This window comes from Crocuta crocuta, unplaced genomic scaffold, assembly GCF_008692635.1.
Source record: "Crocuta crocuta isolate KB4526 unplaced genomic scaffold, BGI_CrCroc_1.0 scaffold159, whole genome shotgun sequence".
Classification (NCBI taxonomy): domain Eukaryota; kingdom Metazoa; phylum Chordata; class Mammalia; order Carnivora; family Hyaenidae; genus Crocuta; species Crocuta crocuta.
In genome coordinates, this window is record NW_027533263.1 from 2,709,200 (window position 1) to 2,730,601 (window position 21,402).

Genomic DNA, 21,402 nt, shown 5'->3' on the forward strand with positions numbered 1-21,402 from the left:
AGATCTAAATGTGAAAGCTAAAATTGAAAAATGTCCAGAAGATGACTTAGGAGCAAATCTTGATCTTAGGGTATGCAAAGATTTCTTAGGAAATAAAAGACACAAACTGTTAGAATTAGCTGATACATTTATTATATTGAAATTAAAAATTGCTTTTCAAAAAACATGATTAAGAAAATGAAAAGACCTACCTCAGGCTAGGCAAAAATTTTTACCTATATATATTTGACAGAGGATTTACATCCAAAATACAGGTCTACCTTGGAGATGTTGCTGGTTTGGTTCCAGACCATCACCATAAAGTGAATGTTGCAATAAAACAAATCAAATTAGTTTTTTGGTTTCCCTGTGCATATAAAAGTTATGTTTGTGCTGTAGGTAGCTTATTAAGTGTGCAGTAGCATTATATTTTTTAAAAAGTACATAATTGAAAAATACTTTATTGCTAAAAATGCTGACTGCCATCTGAACTTTTTAGAGTCATCTTTTTGCTGGTGGGTCTTGCCTTGATGTTATATGGCTGCTGACTGATCAGGGTGGTGGTTACTGAAGGTTGGGATTGCTCTGGAAATTTCTTAAAATAAGACAGCAATGAAGTTTGCTGCATTGATTTTTCCTTTCATGTATGATTTCTCTGTAGCCTGTGATGCCTTTTGATAGCAGTTTTACCCACAGTAGAACTTTTTTCAGAATTCAGGTCAAACCCTGCTGCTGCTTTGTTAGCTCCCTTAATGTAGTATTCTAATTCTTGTGTTGTCATTTCAACACTCTTCACAGCATCTTCACCAGAAGTAGATTCATCTCTAGAAACTACTTTCTTTTCTCATATGTTCAAGTTTTATCATAAAATTGCAGCAAATTAGTTGTATCTCTAGACTATTCTAATTCTAGTTTTGTTCTTTCTACCATATGGGCAGTTACTTCCTCCACTGAAGTCTTGAATCCCTCAAAGTCATCCATGAGGGTTGCAATCAACATCTTGCAAACTTCTATTCATGTTGATATTTTGACCTCTTCCCATAAATCACAGATGTTCTTCATGGTGTCTAGGATGGTGAATCCTTACCAGAGGTTTTCAATTTTACTTTACCCACATCCATCAGAGGAATCACTATCTAGGCAGCTACAGCCCTACAGCCTTATGAAATATGCTTCCTAAATACTAACACTTGAAAAGTCAAAATGACTCTTTGATCTATGGGCTGCAGAATGGATGTTATGTTACCAGTCATGAAAATAACATTAATCTCATTGCCTATTTCCATTATAATTCTTGGGTGATCAGGTGCATTCTCAGTGAACAGTAATATTTGGAAAGGAGTCTTTTTTTTTTTCCTGAATAGTAGGTCTCAACAGTGGGCTCAAAATATTTAGTAAATCATGTAAACAGATAGGCTGTTATCCAGGCTTTGGTTTTCCATTTATAGAGCACAGGCAGAGTAGTTTAGCATAAATCTTAAGAGCCCTAGGATTTTCAGAATGGTCAGTAAGCATTGTCTTCACCCTAGTTACCAGCTACATTAATTCCTAACAAGGAAAGTCAGCCTTTCGTTTGAAGATTTGTAGCCAGGCATGGACTTCTTCTCTCTAGCTGTGAAAGTCCTAGATGGCATCCTTTTCCTATATAAGACTGTTTCATCTTCATTGAAAATCTGTTGTTTTGTATAGCCACCTTCATTAATTATCTTAGCTAGATCTTCTGAATAACTTGGCTGTGGCTTCTATATCAGTACTTGCTGCTGCTTCTTGCAGTTTTATGTTATAGAGATGGCTTCTTTTCTTTCTTTTCTTAAATATTATTTTTATTTATTTACTTTTTAAGTAGATTTCATGCCCAGCATGGGGCTCAAACTAATGACCCTGAGATAGGAGTTGCATGCTCTACCAACTGAGCCAACCAGGGGCCCCAATATGGCTTCTTTTTTTAAACCTCACAAACCAACCTCTGCTAACTTCCAACTTTTCTTCTGTAGCTTCCTCACATGTTTGAGCCTTCACAGAATCGAAGAGAGTTAGGGCCTTGCTCTGGATTAAGCTTTGGCTTAAGGGAATGTTGTGACTGGTTAGATCTTCTATCCAGACCACTAAGACATTTTCCCTATCAGCAGTAGGGCTGTTTGACTTTCTTATCATTCATATGTTCACGGGAGTAGCACTTTTAATTTCCTTTAAAAATACTTTGCATTCACAACTTGGGTAACTGGCATTAAGAGGGCTATCTTTTAGCATATCTAGGCTCTGGACACACCTTCCTCACTAAGCTTAAACATTTTTAGCTTTTGATTGAAACTGAGAGTTCACATAGAGGACATTGTAGAGTTATTAATTGGTCTAAGTTCAATATTATCGTGTCTGAAGGAAGGCTCAAGGGAGAGGGATAGAGAAGGGGGAACCTGCTGGTCAGTGGAGCAATCAGAGCACACACACAGCATTTATCAAGTAAACTTCTAAGTCTTATATGGGTGTGGTTCATGGTGCCCCCAAACAATTAACAACAATAATATCAAAGATCACTGATTACGGATCATCATAACAAATATAATGATGAAAAAGTTTGAAGTACTGAGAGAATTACCAAAATGTGATACAGAGACATGAAGTGAGCAAATGGTGTTTGAAAACTGGCACAGACTTTTTCTTTTCTTCTTTTTTTTTTTACAAATAGTTTATTGTCAAATTGGTTTCCACATAACACNCAGACTTTTTCAAATCAGGGTTGCTACAGACCTTCAACTTGTAAAAAAAAACAAAACAAAACACACACACACACACACACACACACACACACACACACACACACACACGGGATCTGTCAAGTGCAGTAAAGCAAAGCACAATAAAATGAGGTCTGAAATAAAATTTCCAGAGACATTTTGAGGGAGGGAAGGAGGGTGGGAGAGAGAGGGAAAAGGAGGAAGTTTATTTAGACAGTGGATGAATAGGCATATACTTTTATAAGAATTTAATCATGCTATTTAACATACAATTGATTGTGTTTTACTTAAAATTAATGAGAAAAGGAAGCTAAAATGAAACTGAAGGAACCTCCTTTAATTTAAATGTTTGTTCAACAGAAGAAAAGATCTCTAAAAGAGAGATCAGGAGTAATATTTAAAAAATACTGGTAATGTAGGGGCGCCTGGGTGGCTTAGTCGATTAAGCGTCCGACTTTCGCTTAGGTCATGATCTCGCGGTTCGTGGGTTCGAGCCCCGCGTCGGGCTCTGTGCTGACTGCCAGCTCAGAGCCAGGAGCCTGTTTCAGTCTGTGACTCCCTCTCTCTCTGACCCTCCCCTGCTCACGCTGTCTCACTCTCTCTCTATCTCCTAGAAATAAATAAAACAAAAAAAAATACTGGTAATGTAGAAAAAATATAAATTGCCAGTAAAAGATGAATATTTTATAATTTTTAAAATGCTATTTTAAATCTTTTTTTAGCTTGGCAGAAAATGATAAAGCACACTGCAGATTGGGCAAATAAGTATTCTTGTGAGGGCAAAATCCTTTCTGGTGGAAGGCAATGTAGCAGTATTTAAAATTTTAATATATGTGTGTCCTTACATATACCATTTGATGTCTAGAAATTTTTCACAGAGATAATTACGTATAAAAAGATAGTGATCTGCCTCTAGAAATGTCCATCGTTATGGGATTGAGTATATCCATTCAATAGGATAGCATACAGCTATTAAAAATGGTGATGCATTGTAGATGTGTATTTATTGCAGTGGAAATAGGTCCTCAACAAACAATAAAACTGTTGTTTTATTTTTCAACAATAAGTTATAGCATGCCTAATGGCCTCATTTATATGAAATTGTGTAAATGGTAGATAAATTTCTGAAATAAATACTAAAATAGTTATCTCTGAGTGGTGTCCTATTGGTATTTCTTTTATTTGTGCTGTTAGGTTTCTTTATAATAAGCATTTTTATTTTTATATTTGAAAAAAGTGAGAGTTTTTCCCCCTTTCTGAACAAATGAGTATGAATACAACCTTTAAGCAGTACCTGATTAAGTTCTACAAATACCTAAATCTATAATCTACAGAACCTGTTAATGTAATACCTAGGGGCTGTGGTTTGGGATGCTCTATTGTTGCCATTGAAGTTACTCAGGAACCAGCTGAACTGGTCACTGATAGCTGGGGAGTTCTGAATTCTAGAGCCCAAGGCATTGACTGCTGTTTTTAGTGCCACACCCTGCTGTCTTTAACTTCTTTAAAGACCTGATTGTTAAAAAACAAAGTCAAGTTTGAACCTTTGTTTTGTTGTTTTGATTTACTTTTATTTTCAGCTTTATTGACAAATAATTGTCAATAATAATTAACAAATAATAAATAATTTAAGATATTTGAAGTGCACACCATGATGACTTGGTGTATGTATACATTGTGAAAGGAGTCCTCTAATCTGGTAAATTAACACATCCATCATCTCACATATTTATCTTTTATTTACTTTTTAAAATGTTTTATTTATTTTTGAGAGAGAGAGAGAGAGTGCGCGCAAACATGAGCAGGGGAGGGTCAGAGAGAGAGACACACACACACACATAGAATCCACCGAAGCAGGCTCCAGGCTCTGAGCTGTCAGGACAGAACCCGACGCGGGGCTCGAAACCACACCGTGAGATCATGACCTGAGCTGAAGTCAGACAATCAACCGACTGAGCCACCCAGGAGCCTCTCTTTTATTCACTTTGTAATGTTTTATTTATTTTTTGAGAGAGAGACAGAGTAGGAGTAGGGGTGGGGCAGAGAAGGGGAGACAGATTCCAAAGCAGGCTCAAGGCTCTGAGCTGTCAGCACAGAGCTCGATGCAGGGCTTGAACCCACAGACTGTGAGATCATGACCTGAGTTGTGTCCCTTTAAAGTTCTACATGCAGTAAATTTTAATTGTATAATACAGTGATAATCAAGTGTAGTCACCATGTTGTACATTAGATCTTCAGACTATTTATTCATTGTACAGTTGAAAGTTTGTACCCTTTCATGAGCTTCTATTTTCCCATGCACCAGCAATCACTTTTCTTTTTGCCTTTTTTTTTTTTAGTTTATTTTTTGAGAGAGAGAGAGAGAGCGAGCGAGCAGGGGAGGGGCAGAGAGCGAGAATCCCAAGCAGGCTCCACACCATCAGCGCAGAGCCTAATGCAGGGCTCGAACTTGCCAACTGTGAGATCATGACCTGAGCTGAAACTAACAGTTGTGATGCTCAACCACTGAGCCAACCAGATGCCCCCTGGCAATCACTTTTCTATGAGTTTGACTTTTTTAAGATTCCACATGTAAGTAATACCAGAAAGTATTTGTTGCTTTGCTTTGGATTAACAAGAGTATGGTGCACACTTGCCCATATTTATGAAGAATAGTTACATTAGAAGGCATTCTCTTCTCTGTATATATATCAGGTATTGTCTTAATCATTGGGATGGAGGGGAAGTAAAATTCCTGCCCTCCAAAATCTCATTCTTTAGTGGAGCATTGAACAGTCAAGGGACTATTTCTGTGAAACATACTATGGCAGCACAACAGTAGGACTTTTGACTTAGATGTTGGTGTGTTTCTTGGGCTAGCGTGGCTGTTCAAGGAAGATTTTCCAGGGAATAGGTGCCTGGGTGGTTCAGTCTTAAGTGTCTATCTCCGCTCAGGTCATGATCTCACAGTTTGTGAGTTCAAGCCCCACATTGGCCTCTGTGCTGACAGTGAGGAACCTGCTTGGGATTCATTCTCTCTCTCTCTCTCTCTCAAAATAAATTAACTTAAAAAAATAATAAAAGGATTTTCCAAAGGGAAATATCTGAACTGAATTTTTTTCTTTTGTTTTTATTTTTTTTATTTTTTTATAGCTTATTTATTTTTGAGACAGAGAGAAACAGAGCATGAGCCAGGTGAGGGTCAGAGAGAGAGGGAGACACAGAATCTGAAGCAAGCTCCAGGCTCTGAGCTAGCTGTCAACACAGAACCCACTGCTGGGGCTCGAATCCACGAACCATGTGATCATTACCTGAGCTGAAGTCAGACACTTAACCGACTGAGCCACCCAGGGGCCCCTGAACTGAATTTTGAGTTTCAGTTTAGACATCTGAAATTTGAAAGGTTAAACCTGAATTAGCCAAACCAAAGAATGGGCTATCTAGGGAAATCTAGGTAGAGACAAAAGCATGGAGACATGTGATAGGGAAAAATCTGTTATGAGAAGGCCAACAGGACTGATAGGGAAATTCCAGTCCCTGACCAAAGACTCCCCTTCCGGGTTCTTCTTCCTACCCTGCTTGCCATGTGAGCCGAATTACTACTAATGCAGAACGTGGAAGTAACAGACTATAAATTGTTCCCACTGCTTACGCTTGGGGCTCAGACCTCTGGAGAGTGATCTCCTCTGAGCCTGCCAGTGTAAAATAAACCTCCTGCCTTTGAAGATCTCTGAGTGCTGCTTGGTTCTTCCGCCAGGTGATCCAGACCAGGTTCTGTAACACATGCAAGGGCACAGTACTTATTGGGAACTGCAGGTCATTCAGCCTGGTGGGGATTGAAGTAGTACAGGTAACAGAGTGAGACTGGAGAGGCCTGATCCTGAAGGGTCTTGTCAGCTGTCATAGAGTTTATTCCTCTAGACTTAAAAAAATTTTTTTTAATGTTTTTATTTATTATTGAGACCGAGAGAAACAGCATGAGTGGGGGAGGAACAGAATCCGAAACACGGGATTTCGTGTTTCGGACACAGAATCCGAAACACGCTCCATCCAGGCTCTGAGCTGTCAGCACAGCTGAATCCACTCAGCTGTGGGCTCGAATCCACGAACCAGAAGTTCATGACCTGGGCCGAAGTCAGACGCTTAACTGACTGAGCCACCCAGGCTCCCCTCCTCTGGACATTTTATAAATACAGCCTTTGTTCAGGTAGGATGGGAATCTTTGAGTCATCTTTGACTGTTGAGGCTCCTTCCCTTCCTTAAACTCTCTTATAGTTAGGCACCAAATCTTGTCAATTTTGGGAATTTGGATTGAAATGAAATAATGACAAGCTAGATATAGACTGCTCCTTACAACAGACTGTAACTTGAGTCTTTTTAATTTCTAGGTCTTTGCCTTGGCTCACAGACCCTTAGTAAATGTTCAAAAGAATGGGTTATAGGGAGTTCTAAGGAGAAAATGTTTAGTATTTTTACACGTGACCATGTATAATTTCTATTCATTTCATTATAGAAAACTTAAAAGTTTTTTGTTGTTGTTGTTGTCGCTGTTGTTTTATTTTTGAGAGAGACAGAGACAAAGCATGAGCAGGCAAGGGTCAGAGAGAGGGAGACACAGGATCTGAAGAAGGCTCCAGGCTTGAGGTGTCAGCACAGAGCTCGATATGGGGCTTGAACTCCTGAGCCATGAGATCATGACCTGAGCTGAAGTCGGACACTCAACACACTCAGCCACCTGGGTGCTCCCATTATGGAAAATTTAGGGGTGCCTGGTGGCTCAGTGGATTAAGTATCAGACTTTGGCTTAGGTCATGATCTCACAGTTTATGAGTTAGAGCCCTGCATTGGGCTCTGTGCTGACAGCTCAGAGCCTGGAGCCTGCTTCAGATTCTGTGTCTCTCTCTCTGCCCCTCCCATGCTCATACTTTGTCTCTCTCTGTCTGTCAATAATAACTAAACATTAAAAAAAAAAAAAAAAAACTTTAATAGTCTTAGGAGCTGTAATTGAAAAGTCACCTCTTTGATAATTAAAAATCTTCAAAATGGAATCATATCCATTAGTAAGATCTGTTTGGTTAGTGCACTGGTGGGGGACTGAAGCATCATCATAGTAGGAAAAAAGTACCAGAAAGCTTCTGGCAATTTGATTCTGATGAATATACCCCAGTTTACATAGTGTATGTCTTTTTTTTTCCTAGCTGAGAACAGTCTTCTTGTGACCCAGTAGAAATTAATTTTTTAGTTAGAGGCAATTTGTGAACATGTACATTTATTGCTTTTTACTTGTCATAATAATGTAGAACATGCTTTCTTGAACTTCTGGATATGTACTGCATTTATTTTCTGTTTACTATAAAAGGAAGACTATGCAGAGATGGTTAGCATTTGCAACAATTAGGCATTGTTTCAGTGAAATAACTGTGCCATTTTGAAAGCAAATTATGTATCTCAGGCATATCTGTGAAGCAGCTTTATGATTATCAGCAACACAGCTGCTGTAAATATTATCTTAGTGGAATTGAATCTTTTGCTATATGGGTCACATAACCAGGAACTGAACTTTTATACTTGTTAACTATGCAAGACCCTTATTAAGACATAATATAATACAAATAGAAGATAGGTGTCTCAAAGTGTTTTCATGAATGAGCTAAAGAAGAGCAAGGTATTTGTTACATAGAACTAGAATGATAGCTTTATAATATAGTCCAACTTATGCATATGTTTATATTTAATATTTTAAAGCCTTTTCCTTCATTTCCTTCCTTCCTTTCTTAAAATATAAATTAGCTAAGCCTATTTCCTTTGCCCATCAAAAAAAAGAATCAAAGGAGATATAAAGGTGTTTCTTTTATGTCACCTCTCACTTCCCATTACCTAGGTTTTTTGCTCACATTTATATACATGTGTTGTAGCTTGAAATGAAAAAAGATTTTTGCATATGTGGCTTCAATGTAAGTTCCTTATAGCCTGGTTAATATGGTTTTATTGTAACAAAATCTCCCTAAGATACGTGTCATACATAGTTGATTACAATGGAATTTTCCCTGTAACTTTATCTTAGCTGTCCTATATCCTTTTGAGTATAGGTGGCATAATGATAAATAAGTATTTTGTGTGTTATACTTATTTAATCTTAAAACCAAGATGAACATTTTTAAAATGGGTACATACACATTTGTCTTATTTTCTTTTTTTCTTTAGAGATAATTACAGTTGTAACAAATACACAAGTTTTGTACACTTTGCCCAGTCTCCCTCAGTGATAACATTTTGTAGAATTATAGTACAATATTACTGTCAGGATATTGACATTGTACAATCTGCTCTTCTTAATTCAGATTTTCCATTTTTACCTGAACTCATTTGTGTATGTGTATAGTTCTATATCGTTTAAATTTCCTTTGTATGTTTGTATGTCTGTCACTACAGTAAAGCTGGATAGCTCCTTACCATAAGGGGTCCCTCTTGTTGCCCTTTTATAACACCTGCTTTTCTTCTGCCAGTTCATTTTTCCTCCCCCGTCTCTGACTCCTGGAAGCTACTAATTTTTCCTCCATTTCTCAGTTTTTTTTTCATTTCAAAAGTGTTATATAAATGAAATCATATAGTATGTAACCATGGGAGATTGACTATTTTCACTCAGTATAATTCCCTGGAGACTCATCCAAGTTTTTGTGAATCAGTAGCTTATTCCTTTTTATTACTTGTCTTTTTTTTAAGATAGAGAATTTCCACATAGTTTAATACTTAGTTTTTACTTTGTTTCCTAACTAATCTATTTTAAAAATACATATATTTGTCTTAAATCTAGGTGACAAAACACGACCACCGTCCTCAAGCCCCTCTAGTATTATCCGGCGCACTTCCTCTTTGGATACGCTTGCTGCTCCATACCTTGCAGGGCACTGGCCTCGTGATAGTCATGGGCAGGCTGCTCCTTGCATGAGGGACAAGGCTACACAGGTAGGTTTATTAAAATTTTTTATTTTGGGGGGAGTGCCTGGGTGGCTCAGCCCATTAAGCGTCTTGACTTCAGCTCAGGTCATGATCTCACAGTCTGTGAGTTTGAGCCCCACATTGGGCTCAGAGCCTGGAGCCTGCTTCAGATTCTGTGCCTCCCTCTCTCTCTCTGCCCTTCCCCCACATACACTCTGTCTCTCAAAAATAAATAAACATTAAGAAAATTTTTTAAAATTCTTTTTTATTTTTTTGAGAGTGTGCGCATGAGCTAGTACAAGCAGGGGAGGGGCAGAGGGGGAGGGGGGAGAGAGAATCGTAAGCATGCAGGCTCCATGCTCAGAGTTGGATGCTTAACTGACAGAGCCACCCAGGTGCTGCCTCCATTTTGACCATTTTTAAGTATATAATTTGACAGCATCAATGACATTCACAGTGTTGTGCAACTGTTGCCATTATCTGTTTCTAAAACTTTCATCACACAAACAAAAACTCTATAAGTCCTCATTCTTTCTCCAGCCCCTTTAACCACTATTCAACTTTGTGTTTCTGTGAATTTGCCTGTTCTAGGTATTTCATATAAGTGGAAGCATATGATATTTGTACTTCTATATCTGGCTCATTTTGTTTAGCAAAATGTTTTCAAGATATATCCATGTTGTACCATTTGTTTTCATGGCTGAATAATATTCCATTGGTTGGATAAACATGCTTATCCATTTATCTGTGGACATTTGGGTTGTTTACAAATTTTGGCAATTGTGAACTGTGCTGAAACAAAGATTGGTATGTAGGTATCTGTTTGAATCTCTGCTCTCAATTCCTTCTGGTATATACGTAGGAGTGAAATTGCTGGGTCATACACTTAGCTTTTAGAGGAACTGCTGAACTGTTTTTCACAGCAGCTGCACCAGTTTACATTTCCTTCAGCAGTGTATAAAGGCTCAAGTTTCTCCATATTGTCACCAAAACTTACAATTTTTCTGTTTTTTAAGTGTAGCTGTCCTAGTAGGTATGAAATTTTATCTTGTGAGTTTTATTTATATTTTCCTAATGACTAACAATGTTGAGCATCTTTGCCTATTGTTAGGAGTTGAGGCACTTCTTAACATCTCTGTGCTTTTGTTTCCTCTTTGTAAAATGGGGGCAAGGCACCTGGGTAGTTCAGTCAGTTAAGTACCCTACTCTTGGTTTTGGCTTAGGTCTTGATCTTGTGGTCATGCGATCAAGCTTTGTGTTGGGCTGAGTGTGGAGCCTGGTTGAGATTCTCTCTCTCCCTCTCTCTGTGTCCCTCCCCTGCTTGCACACACACACACACACACACACACACACACACACACACACACACTATCTCTCTCAAAATAATTAAACATTAAAAAAATATAAAATGGGGAAAAGAATAGTACCAGTCTTTTAAGGTTATTATGAGGATTAAACAAGGATTAAATAAGGAAATATATATAAAACACTTGGAGCAGTGGTTGGCAGATAGTAAGCATTTAATAAATGCTTGCCGTGAAAATCACTACCTTTGGTTATTGTCAAAACAAGAATGGCATGTAGGTTTCATCTTCTGTGCAGTTTGTTAACTGCTATTAGCTTTCCTGGAGAATTATGTTGAAAAAGATTAAGGCTAAAGATTATAGGGACTAATTAGCTATTTTTGCCTATGTTGAGAGGCTCAGGGCTCTTTTATCACTCCTGGTCCAGACTGTGCTAGAGCAGACAATATGATGAAAGCAATTTATTTTATAGTGTAGATGGGTGCTTCCAGGAAGTTGCTGTTTTTGACAAAACATTTCACGTTATAACTCAGCCCTGGTTCCTCATTTTAAAAAATACATATGACTCCAAGGTCTATCTCAGTATCTCAGGGATGAGTGGGAATGGGAAGAGGAGATTGTGAAAAATACAGAGAAAGGCAACATCCAAAAGTTTAGGAAGGGGCACCTGGGTGGCTCAGTTGATTAAGTGTCTGCCTTCAGTTCAGGTCTTGATCTCACAGTTCCTGGGTCTGAGCCTTGTGTCTGATTCTGTGCTGACAGCTTAGAGCCTGCTTCGGATTCTGTGTCTCCCTCTCTCTCTCTCTCTGACCCTTGTCTGCTCATACTCTTTCTCTCTCTCAAAGATAAATAATAAACATTAAAAACAAAAAGCACAGGAGTATAGCGGCAAGTTTTTAAAGATGTTAATCTCCCCACCTGCTGTACCTCCACCCTATCATTTGCTTTTGGTCATGAGAATGAGTGCTTGATTAAGATTTTATTGTACATGATTATTTGTCATCCTAATTACTTGACACAACGATAGCAAAAATGTGACATCATTTCTTTTGTTCTGCGTCTTTGGCAGACATTGCTCATTCCCTGTGAACTCAAATAGCCCAAGAGTCTCTCTAATGCAATGCTTTAGCTTGTCGTTGCCAGTGGATCAGGGCTGGTCAAAGAGACCATCTGAAGGACTGATCTACCATTTCTGCTTCAGAGTTTGGTTCACTACTAAATACTACATTGTCACCAACCTCTACCTCCTGGCCCCTCTCCTCTCATATTCTTTTAATGATTCTTTTAAAAACTGACCATTTGCCAGCTTGCCTTCCAAACTTAGACCAACTTGTGTTCCTAGTATTAATATATGTTGTAATTCCATTAATTTAATTTACCTAATTTCTAAGGGGTGCCTTTTGAATTTTCTTACTGTACCAATTTGTGGGGATGAAATGAAGTGTGTATGTGTGGCTGGATTATTTGACATTCTTTTGACTCAAAAGGTAATCTCTTCCCAACTTTCCTAACCACCTGGGCTTCTTCAGAGGGGACATGTGAGTATGTAAATTTGTGATTCATGTGATTGGTGTCTGGTTTACTTTATTACATAAACCAGTCATCTTTTGCTTTTAAAAATTTCATGTTATTTTCTCTTGGAACTCCTACATTTCAGAGGCTATTTTTTCCTCTTCAGGGGTTTATTTTGATTAAGAGCTTATTGTTTTCTTTTTCCATTTTATCCACTGGCTTGAAATTATAGTCCAAGTTCAGAAACTCTAAGATGGCCTGTTATTAAAGCCTAATAAAATTATATACTTGGTAAATTAGAGACCGCAATAATGTAGATTTACTGAAGGTAGCTATTTGTAAGCATAGGGTTATGAAATGAAAGTACTAAAGAGGTAGATTAGCTTTTTAAAAAAACTACTTTTGAAGCAACTTGCTATTTTGTATAAAACCTTGGTTCACTCATTAAAATCGGACTGTAATATTAAGAGAGAAGGAAAGTGTTAAATTTTTTTTTTTATAAAATTTTTTTTTTAATGTTTTATTTATTTCTAGGAGAGAGAGACAGCGTGAGCAGGGGAGGGTCAGAGAGAGAGGGAGTCACAGACTGAAACAGGCTCCAGGCTCCGAGCTGGCAGTCAGCACAGAGCCCGACGCGGGGCTCGAACCCACGAACCGCGAGATCATGACCCAAGCGAAAGTCGGACGCTTAACCGACTAAGCCACCCAGGCGCCCCAGTGTTAAATTTTTTTAAGACTTAATATAATGACCTCTGTATAAGCTCTGTAGTTGCTTCCCAGTAGATTTGACTTTCTTGGTTAACCTAGGATTCTGAAGTAATCTAAATTTCCATGGGGCACCAGAGTGGCTCAGTTGGTTAAGCGCCTGACTTCAGCTCAGGTCATGATCTTTCAGTTTGTGGGTTTGAGTTCAGTGTCAGGCTCTGTGCTGAGAGCTCAGAGCCTGGAGCCTGCTTTGGATTCTGTGTCTCCCTCTCTCTGTGCCCCTTCTCTGCTCGTGCACTGTCTCTCTCAAAAAATAAACATTAATTTTTTTTTAAATTTCCAAATGTTTTAGCACTTGACTGTTGTTCATGTTTTTGTTGTTTTTGTTTTATATGTTAGGTCAGATTTCTCTAGGCCAGTGACTCTATACATTGTTTTTTTAAATAGGCTGGGGTGTAAGCGTAACAAAGTAGGTTTACATCATGGACTCCTTTAAAACAAACACAGTTTCTTGACTGTGTAATTGGTATTTTTCTTTTTGCCTATTAAACAATTTAGAAAATCCGTTCCTACTCTCAATAATGGACTTGCAGTGCCCTCTGTACTCTATTCTTTAATGCTTCCCAGGTTTTCTATTTTGTTTGGAATGCTCTCCCTCCATTTGCTTGGATAACTTATACTCTAAAGCCTCCCCTAATTCCATAAAATCTTGCCTACCTGCTTCCCTGTCCTCGTAGTTCTGGTTTAGATGCCTTTCTTCGAGAGGACCTCTATCATCACATGTGGCTATTTAGCATAATATAATTGGCTATTTATCCTTTCTCTCCTAGAAAAAACTTTTTGAAAATAAGCACTGTTTCCTCTCTAACCTCAGTACCTAGTCTAGTGTCTGACACGTTAGTAGTAGATGCCTAATAATTTTCTGGTATACAGTGCAATACTGAACGAAATTGAAATGTACTTAATTAAAACTCAGTTTTACTTTTTATTAATACCTAAGAGTGTCTTAAAGGCACAGCTTCTTAGTGGAACAAAGAGAGCAATTATCTTTTGAGTTAGGGGTTTAAGTAAAATCAGTGATTTTTGCTAAGTGATTTTTCTTGTTTGAACATCTTACAACTGAAGTTAGCAAAGCTGGGGCTCTTCATGTTTATTTTTATTTGTTTCGCTTAATTAATACTCTTGTTCTCATTTTAATTTGTTCTTAACAAATCTATAGGAAACTTTTATATTCTTTTGCTTTTCCTTAAGTCTTACACATAATATATTTAGACTTCCGTAATTAAAAAAAGTTTTATTTTGAAAGTTTCATTTATAGAAAAATTGCAAGAATAGTAGATTGAACACCAGTAGACTCTTCACTTATATTCACTAAATATAAACATTTATATTTGAACATTTTAATATATATTTTTAATTTTTGTGTGTATATAATTGCTGTTATTGTTACCATTTGCTAATTGTTAGTAAGTTGCAGACATTCTCACTTATGGAAAAGGACTTAAAAAATTACCAAAGTAATTACTAAATTCAGGAGATTTAACATTGATACCATGCTATTATTTAATATAATATACATAGTCAAGTTTTTTAAGTTTTCTCATTGTTCTCTGTAGTAATTTCACATGTAAGCTGAGAGCTGGTCAAGAAACACACATGGCATTTAGATGTTATGTTTATTTGGTATTCTTTTTTTTTTTAATTTTTTTAATGTTTTATTTATTTCTAGGAGAGAGAGAGAGAGAGACAGCATGAGCAGGGGAGGGTCAGAGAGAGAGGGAGTCACAGACTGAAACAGGCTCCAGGCTCTGAGCTGGCAGTCAGCACAGAGCCTGACGCGGGGCTCGAACCCACGAACCGCGAGATCATGACCTAAGTGAAAGTCGGACACTTAACCGACTAAGCCACCCAGGTGCCCCATATTTGGTATTCTTAATTCTGAAACCGTTCCTTAGCTTTTCTTGGTCTTTCATGACATAGATATATTTTTAACAGTGCAAGCCAGTATATTTGTTATATGTTCTCAACTTAAGTCTGTTTTTTCACAGTTAGATTCAAGTTAATACATTTTTGGCAGACATCACTCCATCTATATAGAAAGATTCCCCCTTAAGTAGGGATAGAAGGAGCATACCTCAGCATTATAAAGTCTTTATACAAAAGACCCACAGCTAATGTCATCCTCAGTAGAGAAAGACTGAGAGGCTTTCCTATGGTCAGGAATAAGATAAAGGTGTCCACGCTCACCATTGCTATTTAACATAGTACTGGAAATCTTAGCTTCAGCAATCAGACATCAGAAAAAAGTAAAAGTCATCTAAATAGGAAAGGGAGAAGTCAGACTTCTATTTGCAGACCACATAAGACTCTATGTAGAAAACCTGAAACGGTCCACCAAAAAATTTTAAATTTACATCACTCGTGATGAGCACTGGGTATTGTGTGTAAGTGAAAAATCACTGAATTCTGCTCCTGAAATCAATATTGCACTGTATGTTTAACTAGAATTTAAATAAAATGTTTAAAAATAAAAATACATTTCTCAAAAAAAAATTCCCCGTTAAAAGTCCCCCCCCATACATAGAGAGGTATTGTTTTGAACAGACTGTACATTCATTCTTATAGTACACAATTCAAGAGTTAGAGAAATATATACAGTGAAGGAAGGATCTTCCTCCCATGAAGCAGCCACTGACAGTTCTTTTGTTACCATGTATATTCTTGCAGAAATACTTTACATATGTATATGTTCTTTATTACTGGTCCTCTATAAAAGTTGTTACACGCACTGTACTGAGCCTTGAGCTTTTCACTTAATATCTCATAGAGATTATTGTGAATTTCCTTATTCATTTTTAATAGCTGAACAAGTATTTTGTTGTAAAGATATGCCATAATTTAACAAATCCTCTATTTACATTGTTTTAATCTTTTACTTGTAAAAAACAATGCTATAGGGAATAATATGGTGTAGCATTTGTGCATAACAATGAACATTTTGTACATCTGCATGATAAATAACTAAAAGAAGGGTGAGATAAAGGGTTATGTGCATTTGTAACTTTGACAACAGTTGCTGAGTCTCCTTCCATAAAGGCTGTACTAAGGTATACTTCTACCAACAATGTAGGAGAGCGTATGATATCAAATCACCTAGTTTCAGTGAAGTTTTAATTTGCATTTATCTTATGGCTGAGATTGAGCATATTTTTATGTACTAAAAACTCATTTGTATTTTTTTCTGATTTTTAAATTCTGAATTTTGAATAACCACTAAGGATTTAACATTTTTGAGGCTGTACTTTGCAGAATTTTAAATTTTTTTAAGTTTATTTATTTTGAGAGAGAGTGAGCAGGGGAGGGACAGAGAAAAGAGAGAGGGAGAGCCCAACGTGGGGCTAGATCATAACATGAGCTGAAATAAAGAGTTGGATGCTGACACCAAAAATTGGATGCTTAACCAACTAAGCTACCCAGGTACCCCTATTTTGCTGATATTTAAAGCAACACTAGACATAGAACAGATTAAAATTATGAACTCCAGAGTCTTAGGTTCTATCTTAATTTTGCCACTTCTTAGTTGGGAGACATTAGGCAACTTATCAAGCAAGCTTCCTTATCTGCAGAACTTGTAGAATTTTTTGTATGTATTAAATCAGATGATAAAATGAAGACCTTTCATTGTGCTTTCATAAAGCAGAGTGTCTAGCATGTAATAAGATCACAGGGGGTGCCTGGGTGGCTCAGTTGGTTAAGCATCCTACTTTGGCTCAGGTGGTGATCTCATGATTTGTGGGTTCAAGCCCTGCATCTGGATTCTGGGCTGACAGCTCAGAGACTGGAGCCTGCTTCAGATTCTGTGTTTCCCTCTCTCTCTGCCCCTTCTCTGCTAATGCTCTCTGTCTCTCTCTCTCTCTCTCTCTCAAATGAACAAACATTAAAAAAAAATTTTTTTTAAAGATCACAGGAATGTTAGTTATTATTAGTATACATTTGTTCAATAAATGCTATATTTATCATTATGTAAAAATAAAGTTTTTATTCATGAAGGAAATAAACTAAAATATTGTAATAAAAGCAACTGGTGCTAGAAGAATTTTGGGTCATTTTAAATATTTCTAGTGTTATTTTAAATATTTCTAGTACTTAATTTTTCTATAATGGGAGTGTATTGTATAATAGAAAAGTGTATACTTTTTTAAGATATGAAATTATTTTTCATGTTTATTGAGATATAATTGAGATATACAATACTGTATGTTTTTGTACAGCATAATGACTTGAAATACTTATGAAATGATTACTACAGTGAGTTTAGTTAACATCCATTGCCTCATATAGTTAAAAAATTTTTTTCTTACGATGAGAACTTTTAAAAGGATCTACTCTTTTAGCAATTTTCATATATTCCACACAGTATTAACTATAGCCATCACATTATATATTACCTCTGCAATACTTAATCTTATTGCTGGAAGTTTGTACCTTTAGACCACCTTCACCCAGTTCCCCTTCAGGAGCCTCCCCCAATCCTACTGTCTCGGATAAACGTAAGTCTCACCTCTTTTTATCTGAGTTTGTTCTTTAGATTTCACATTGAGGTCATTCAGTATTTGTCTTTCTTCACCTGACTTATTTGATTGTGCATAATGTCCTGAAGATGAATCCATTTTGTTGCAAATGTAGTGTACATTATCGTTAAATGGTTAACATATCCCTTCTTTTTTCCATTAAAGACAGAGAGTGCATGGGCTGAAGAATATGCTGAAAAGAAGAAAGGGTCTCACAAGCGTTCAGCATCGTGGGGCAGTACAGACCAGCTTAAGGAGGTCAGGAAAATGGTTCCAAGGAAGTGGGTGTGGAAGTTTGATTTCTTCCTTGGCTAGTTCCTTAAAGTTGTGGGCAACAAGGATTTGTCAGTTTCCATTATTTTGGTTTGTGTGGGTGGGGTTTTTTCTTGTTTTGTTTTTGGTTACTTGAGAACAAACAGTTCTCACATTGATTGGATAAGGATTTGAATGGGTGAAATATATACATTACTTACAGATTATGTTTTTCTCTGTCTTTTTTCTTACTAAATGAGAGTCCATACCTATTCATCTAAGTGTCAGATTTATAAAATTATAGTGATACAACAAATTCACACATATTATTTCTGAATATAATGGTATTGTTTCTGAAATTCATTGATCAAATATAACCAAATTAGTTATGGTCCTATGCTGATTTACCATTTTCTGTGGCTACACTTAAGATATTTGCACTTTATATATAATAGAGAATTAAAACAAAGATTCAGTCAAGGAATAATATAAGATATTGATTGAAATTGTATTTGTTATTTAAAGATAGTATCTGTGAATACACTTCATGTGATTCAGTTGATTTTAAATACTGTTTGATTTTTAGAGCTGTTAAAGGTTAGGTGTTTAAAGAAATCTAAATCTAAATAAAACAAGGCTCATTGTTAGGACAATGAGAATAATTTTCATTATTTTTAAGTTCTTTGGGAAAGCTATAATGTAATTTATTCTAAGTGCTAAAAGCTTCATTGGTTTAGTACTTGGGAAACGTGAAGGCTCCGAATAGTGTTGGAACATAATTTTGTCTGTCTCAAAAAGAGAGATACATGTATGTATGTGTATATATATAAATTTTGTACAGTCAGATTTTGTGATAGGCTTTTAAAGGTCAAAAGATCTATTAAGGCTGAATCTTACTAGTTCTTACTAAGCAAGGATATATTTCATGTTCCTTGGAAAACTCTGATCTCTTTATTTTTCCCCTTTTCAGATTGCAAAATTACGCCAGCAATTGCAGAGAAGTAAACACAGTAGTCGGCATCATCGGGATAAAGAAAGACAGTCTCCATTCCATGGCAACCATGCAGCTATTAACCAGTGTCAGGTAGGAAACCAAATGCCACAAAATCAAAACAAGGCACTTGTTTTCCTGGTGATATGTTATTTTATAGGTAACTGATTAGGATTAAAATGTCCAAAAGCATATTTGAAACTGATTAAATACTGAATTAGCCTCCTTAAAAAATTCAAAATACTAAGTTGACGAAATGATACTTTCCTTTAGTGATCTGTGATTTGACTTTCAGGAGACCTAGCTAATTATATATTTTGATTTACCATAATTTTGTCTTTATTAATTCAGTATATTGAGGCAGAATAATATAGAGAGGTAAGCATTGGCTATGGAACCAGACCCTGGATGAGCAACCTGTTCTGAATTTCAGTTTCTTCATCTAAAGAGTGAAGATAATGAAGATATATCTCATAAAGTCTTCTGGTAGGGGAAAACCTTTAACTGCTTTGATTCCATTATAGAACTCTGTGAACTGTTCTTGATGGCTTACCCAGGAAACATTTCTCTTAAATTGAATTAAAATTACATGGGGTCCATTTGCAAAAAGAGCAAGAAAAAGTTTTCCAACACTTTTTATAGGTTGATAGCTTCTGATGATGCCAAGTATATGCGGATTTTTTCAAGAAAGTATAAGTAGAGGTACATATTTTTTCAAAGTAATTTTGCCCTTAAATACATGGGTCAGGTTTGATTTCATAAATGTATAGTTTGTAATTTCTAATTGCTTTTTCCATACATGAAGTATTTTAATTATAAAATATGAATGTACACTAATACATTTAAAAACCTGAACAAACTGGATTTATGTCTGAAGAAAATGTAAAATTGACAAAATAAGAAATGAAAATTTTGAATAGACTAATAACTGTCAAAATTGGAATACTAATTAAACCAAACTCCTTCAGTCTCAGAAGTGAAGCCTTATAGGTGAATTTACAGGTGGCTTTATAGGTGAATTTGCCAACCTTTTACTCTCTCTAATTTATCCATTAATAATTCATATGTATTTCTAGGATAAAGCCACTTTTTATTTACACTCATATTTTTACTTCTAAGTAGAATGGGGGTTAAGATTGAACTTTATTGAATTGGTAGATTTTAGGAGTTTATGAATAGATTATGAAGTGATTTAAAAAAAATATTTCTTTATTTTGAAAGAGAGAGAGAGTACATGTGGGGATGAGGGAGAGAGAGAGACTCCCAAGCAGGTTCCGTGCTGTTAGCAAAGAGCCTGATGCAGGGCTCAGTGCCACAAAATGAGATCATGACCTGAGCTCAAATCAAAAGTTGGATGCTTAACTGACTAAGCCACCCAGATGCCCTTGAAGTGACTTTTTAAAAGTTGCATTAAAATCATCAATTAAGTAGTAAATTATTCAGAATTTTTTTTCTTCCACCTTGTAAGTTGAATTTGCTTAATAACATTATTGGAGTTTGCACAAAATTCATGTTTAACTCTACAACATCTCTTTTCAGGGAAAATAAGGACTAGAAAATAGAGTAACTTGAAAAATAAATCTATGTAATTTGAGTTTTGTACATTTGGCACACCAAATATCTTGACTACTTGTTTTTTTGAGTGTTAATAGACAATCAGAGGTCAAGCACATGCATCATGATAGCTACAACAGTGGCATTCATGTTTAATTGAAGTTTTTATACTCTGAACATGAAAATAATTGAGTTATGGGTATGGCTTAATTTTAGTATGTTCTCTCTAGTGGATAAAAGTAACACTTAGAGATTGTGTACTTTTGAGGTTATTCCTCCATCTGTACATTTGTTAAATGTCTGTCATATGGCTTATACTGTAGTACTCAGAGGATACAATGATAAATGAAATATTGGGGCTTGCCCCCCACCAGTGTCAGATAGATACAAGTAAACAGTTTATTATTATACAGTGTAATGAATGTGTTGATAGTGTTTGGGAGAGTTTACACTGTTAGAAAAGGGGTATTTATCCTTGGATTGGTTCTGGAGCCATCTATAAAGGCTTCTCAGAGAAAGTGGTGTCTAGGTGGATACCTGAAAGCTGATTTAATCAGTCTTTTAGAGGTGGAAGAAATCATGGCTCCAGGTAGGAGTAAAAGTAAGAGATTAGGCTAGAGAGTTAAATAGCAGACAAATCTGAAAGTCTTCATGTCTCAGTTGTTAAGAAATTTGGACTTTGTCCTAGAGGCACCAGAGAGCTGTTTTTCTCAATGCAGGGGATTGGTTTTAGAGTGGCCATTATGAGTTCAGAGTAGGAATGAATTTGGAAGAGGACAAGATTAGAGGAAGGAAAACCATTTAAGAATAGGGTTTGTAATCCAGGTAAGGTATGACAGTGGCCTAAAATAAGGTAGAAGCTATGGTGTTGGAGAGAATGG

At 36.4% G+C, this 21,402-nt stretch overlaps 1 protein-coding gene across 1 annotated transcript in view; it reads left to right on the top strand.

The window, feature by feature from the left end:
- The window catches only part of FAM117B (family with sequence similarity 117 member B), a 78,272-nt gene that overhangs the window by 34,685 nt on the left and 22,185 nt on the right, over positions 1-21,402 (top strand). The window contains exons 2-4 of the mRNA XM_077747565.1: positions 9,508-9,659; positions 17,890-17,982; positions 18,947-19,060. Coding sequence (XP_077603691.1) covers positions 9,508-9,659; positions 17,890-17,982; positions 18,947-19,060 — 359 coding nt within the window. The remainder of the gene's footprint in view (positions 1-9,507; positions 9,660-17,889; positions 17,983-18,946; positions 19,061-21,402) is intronic.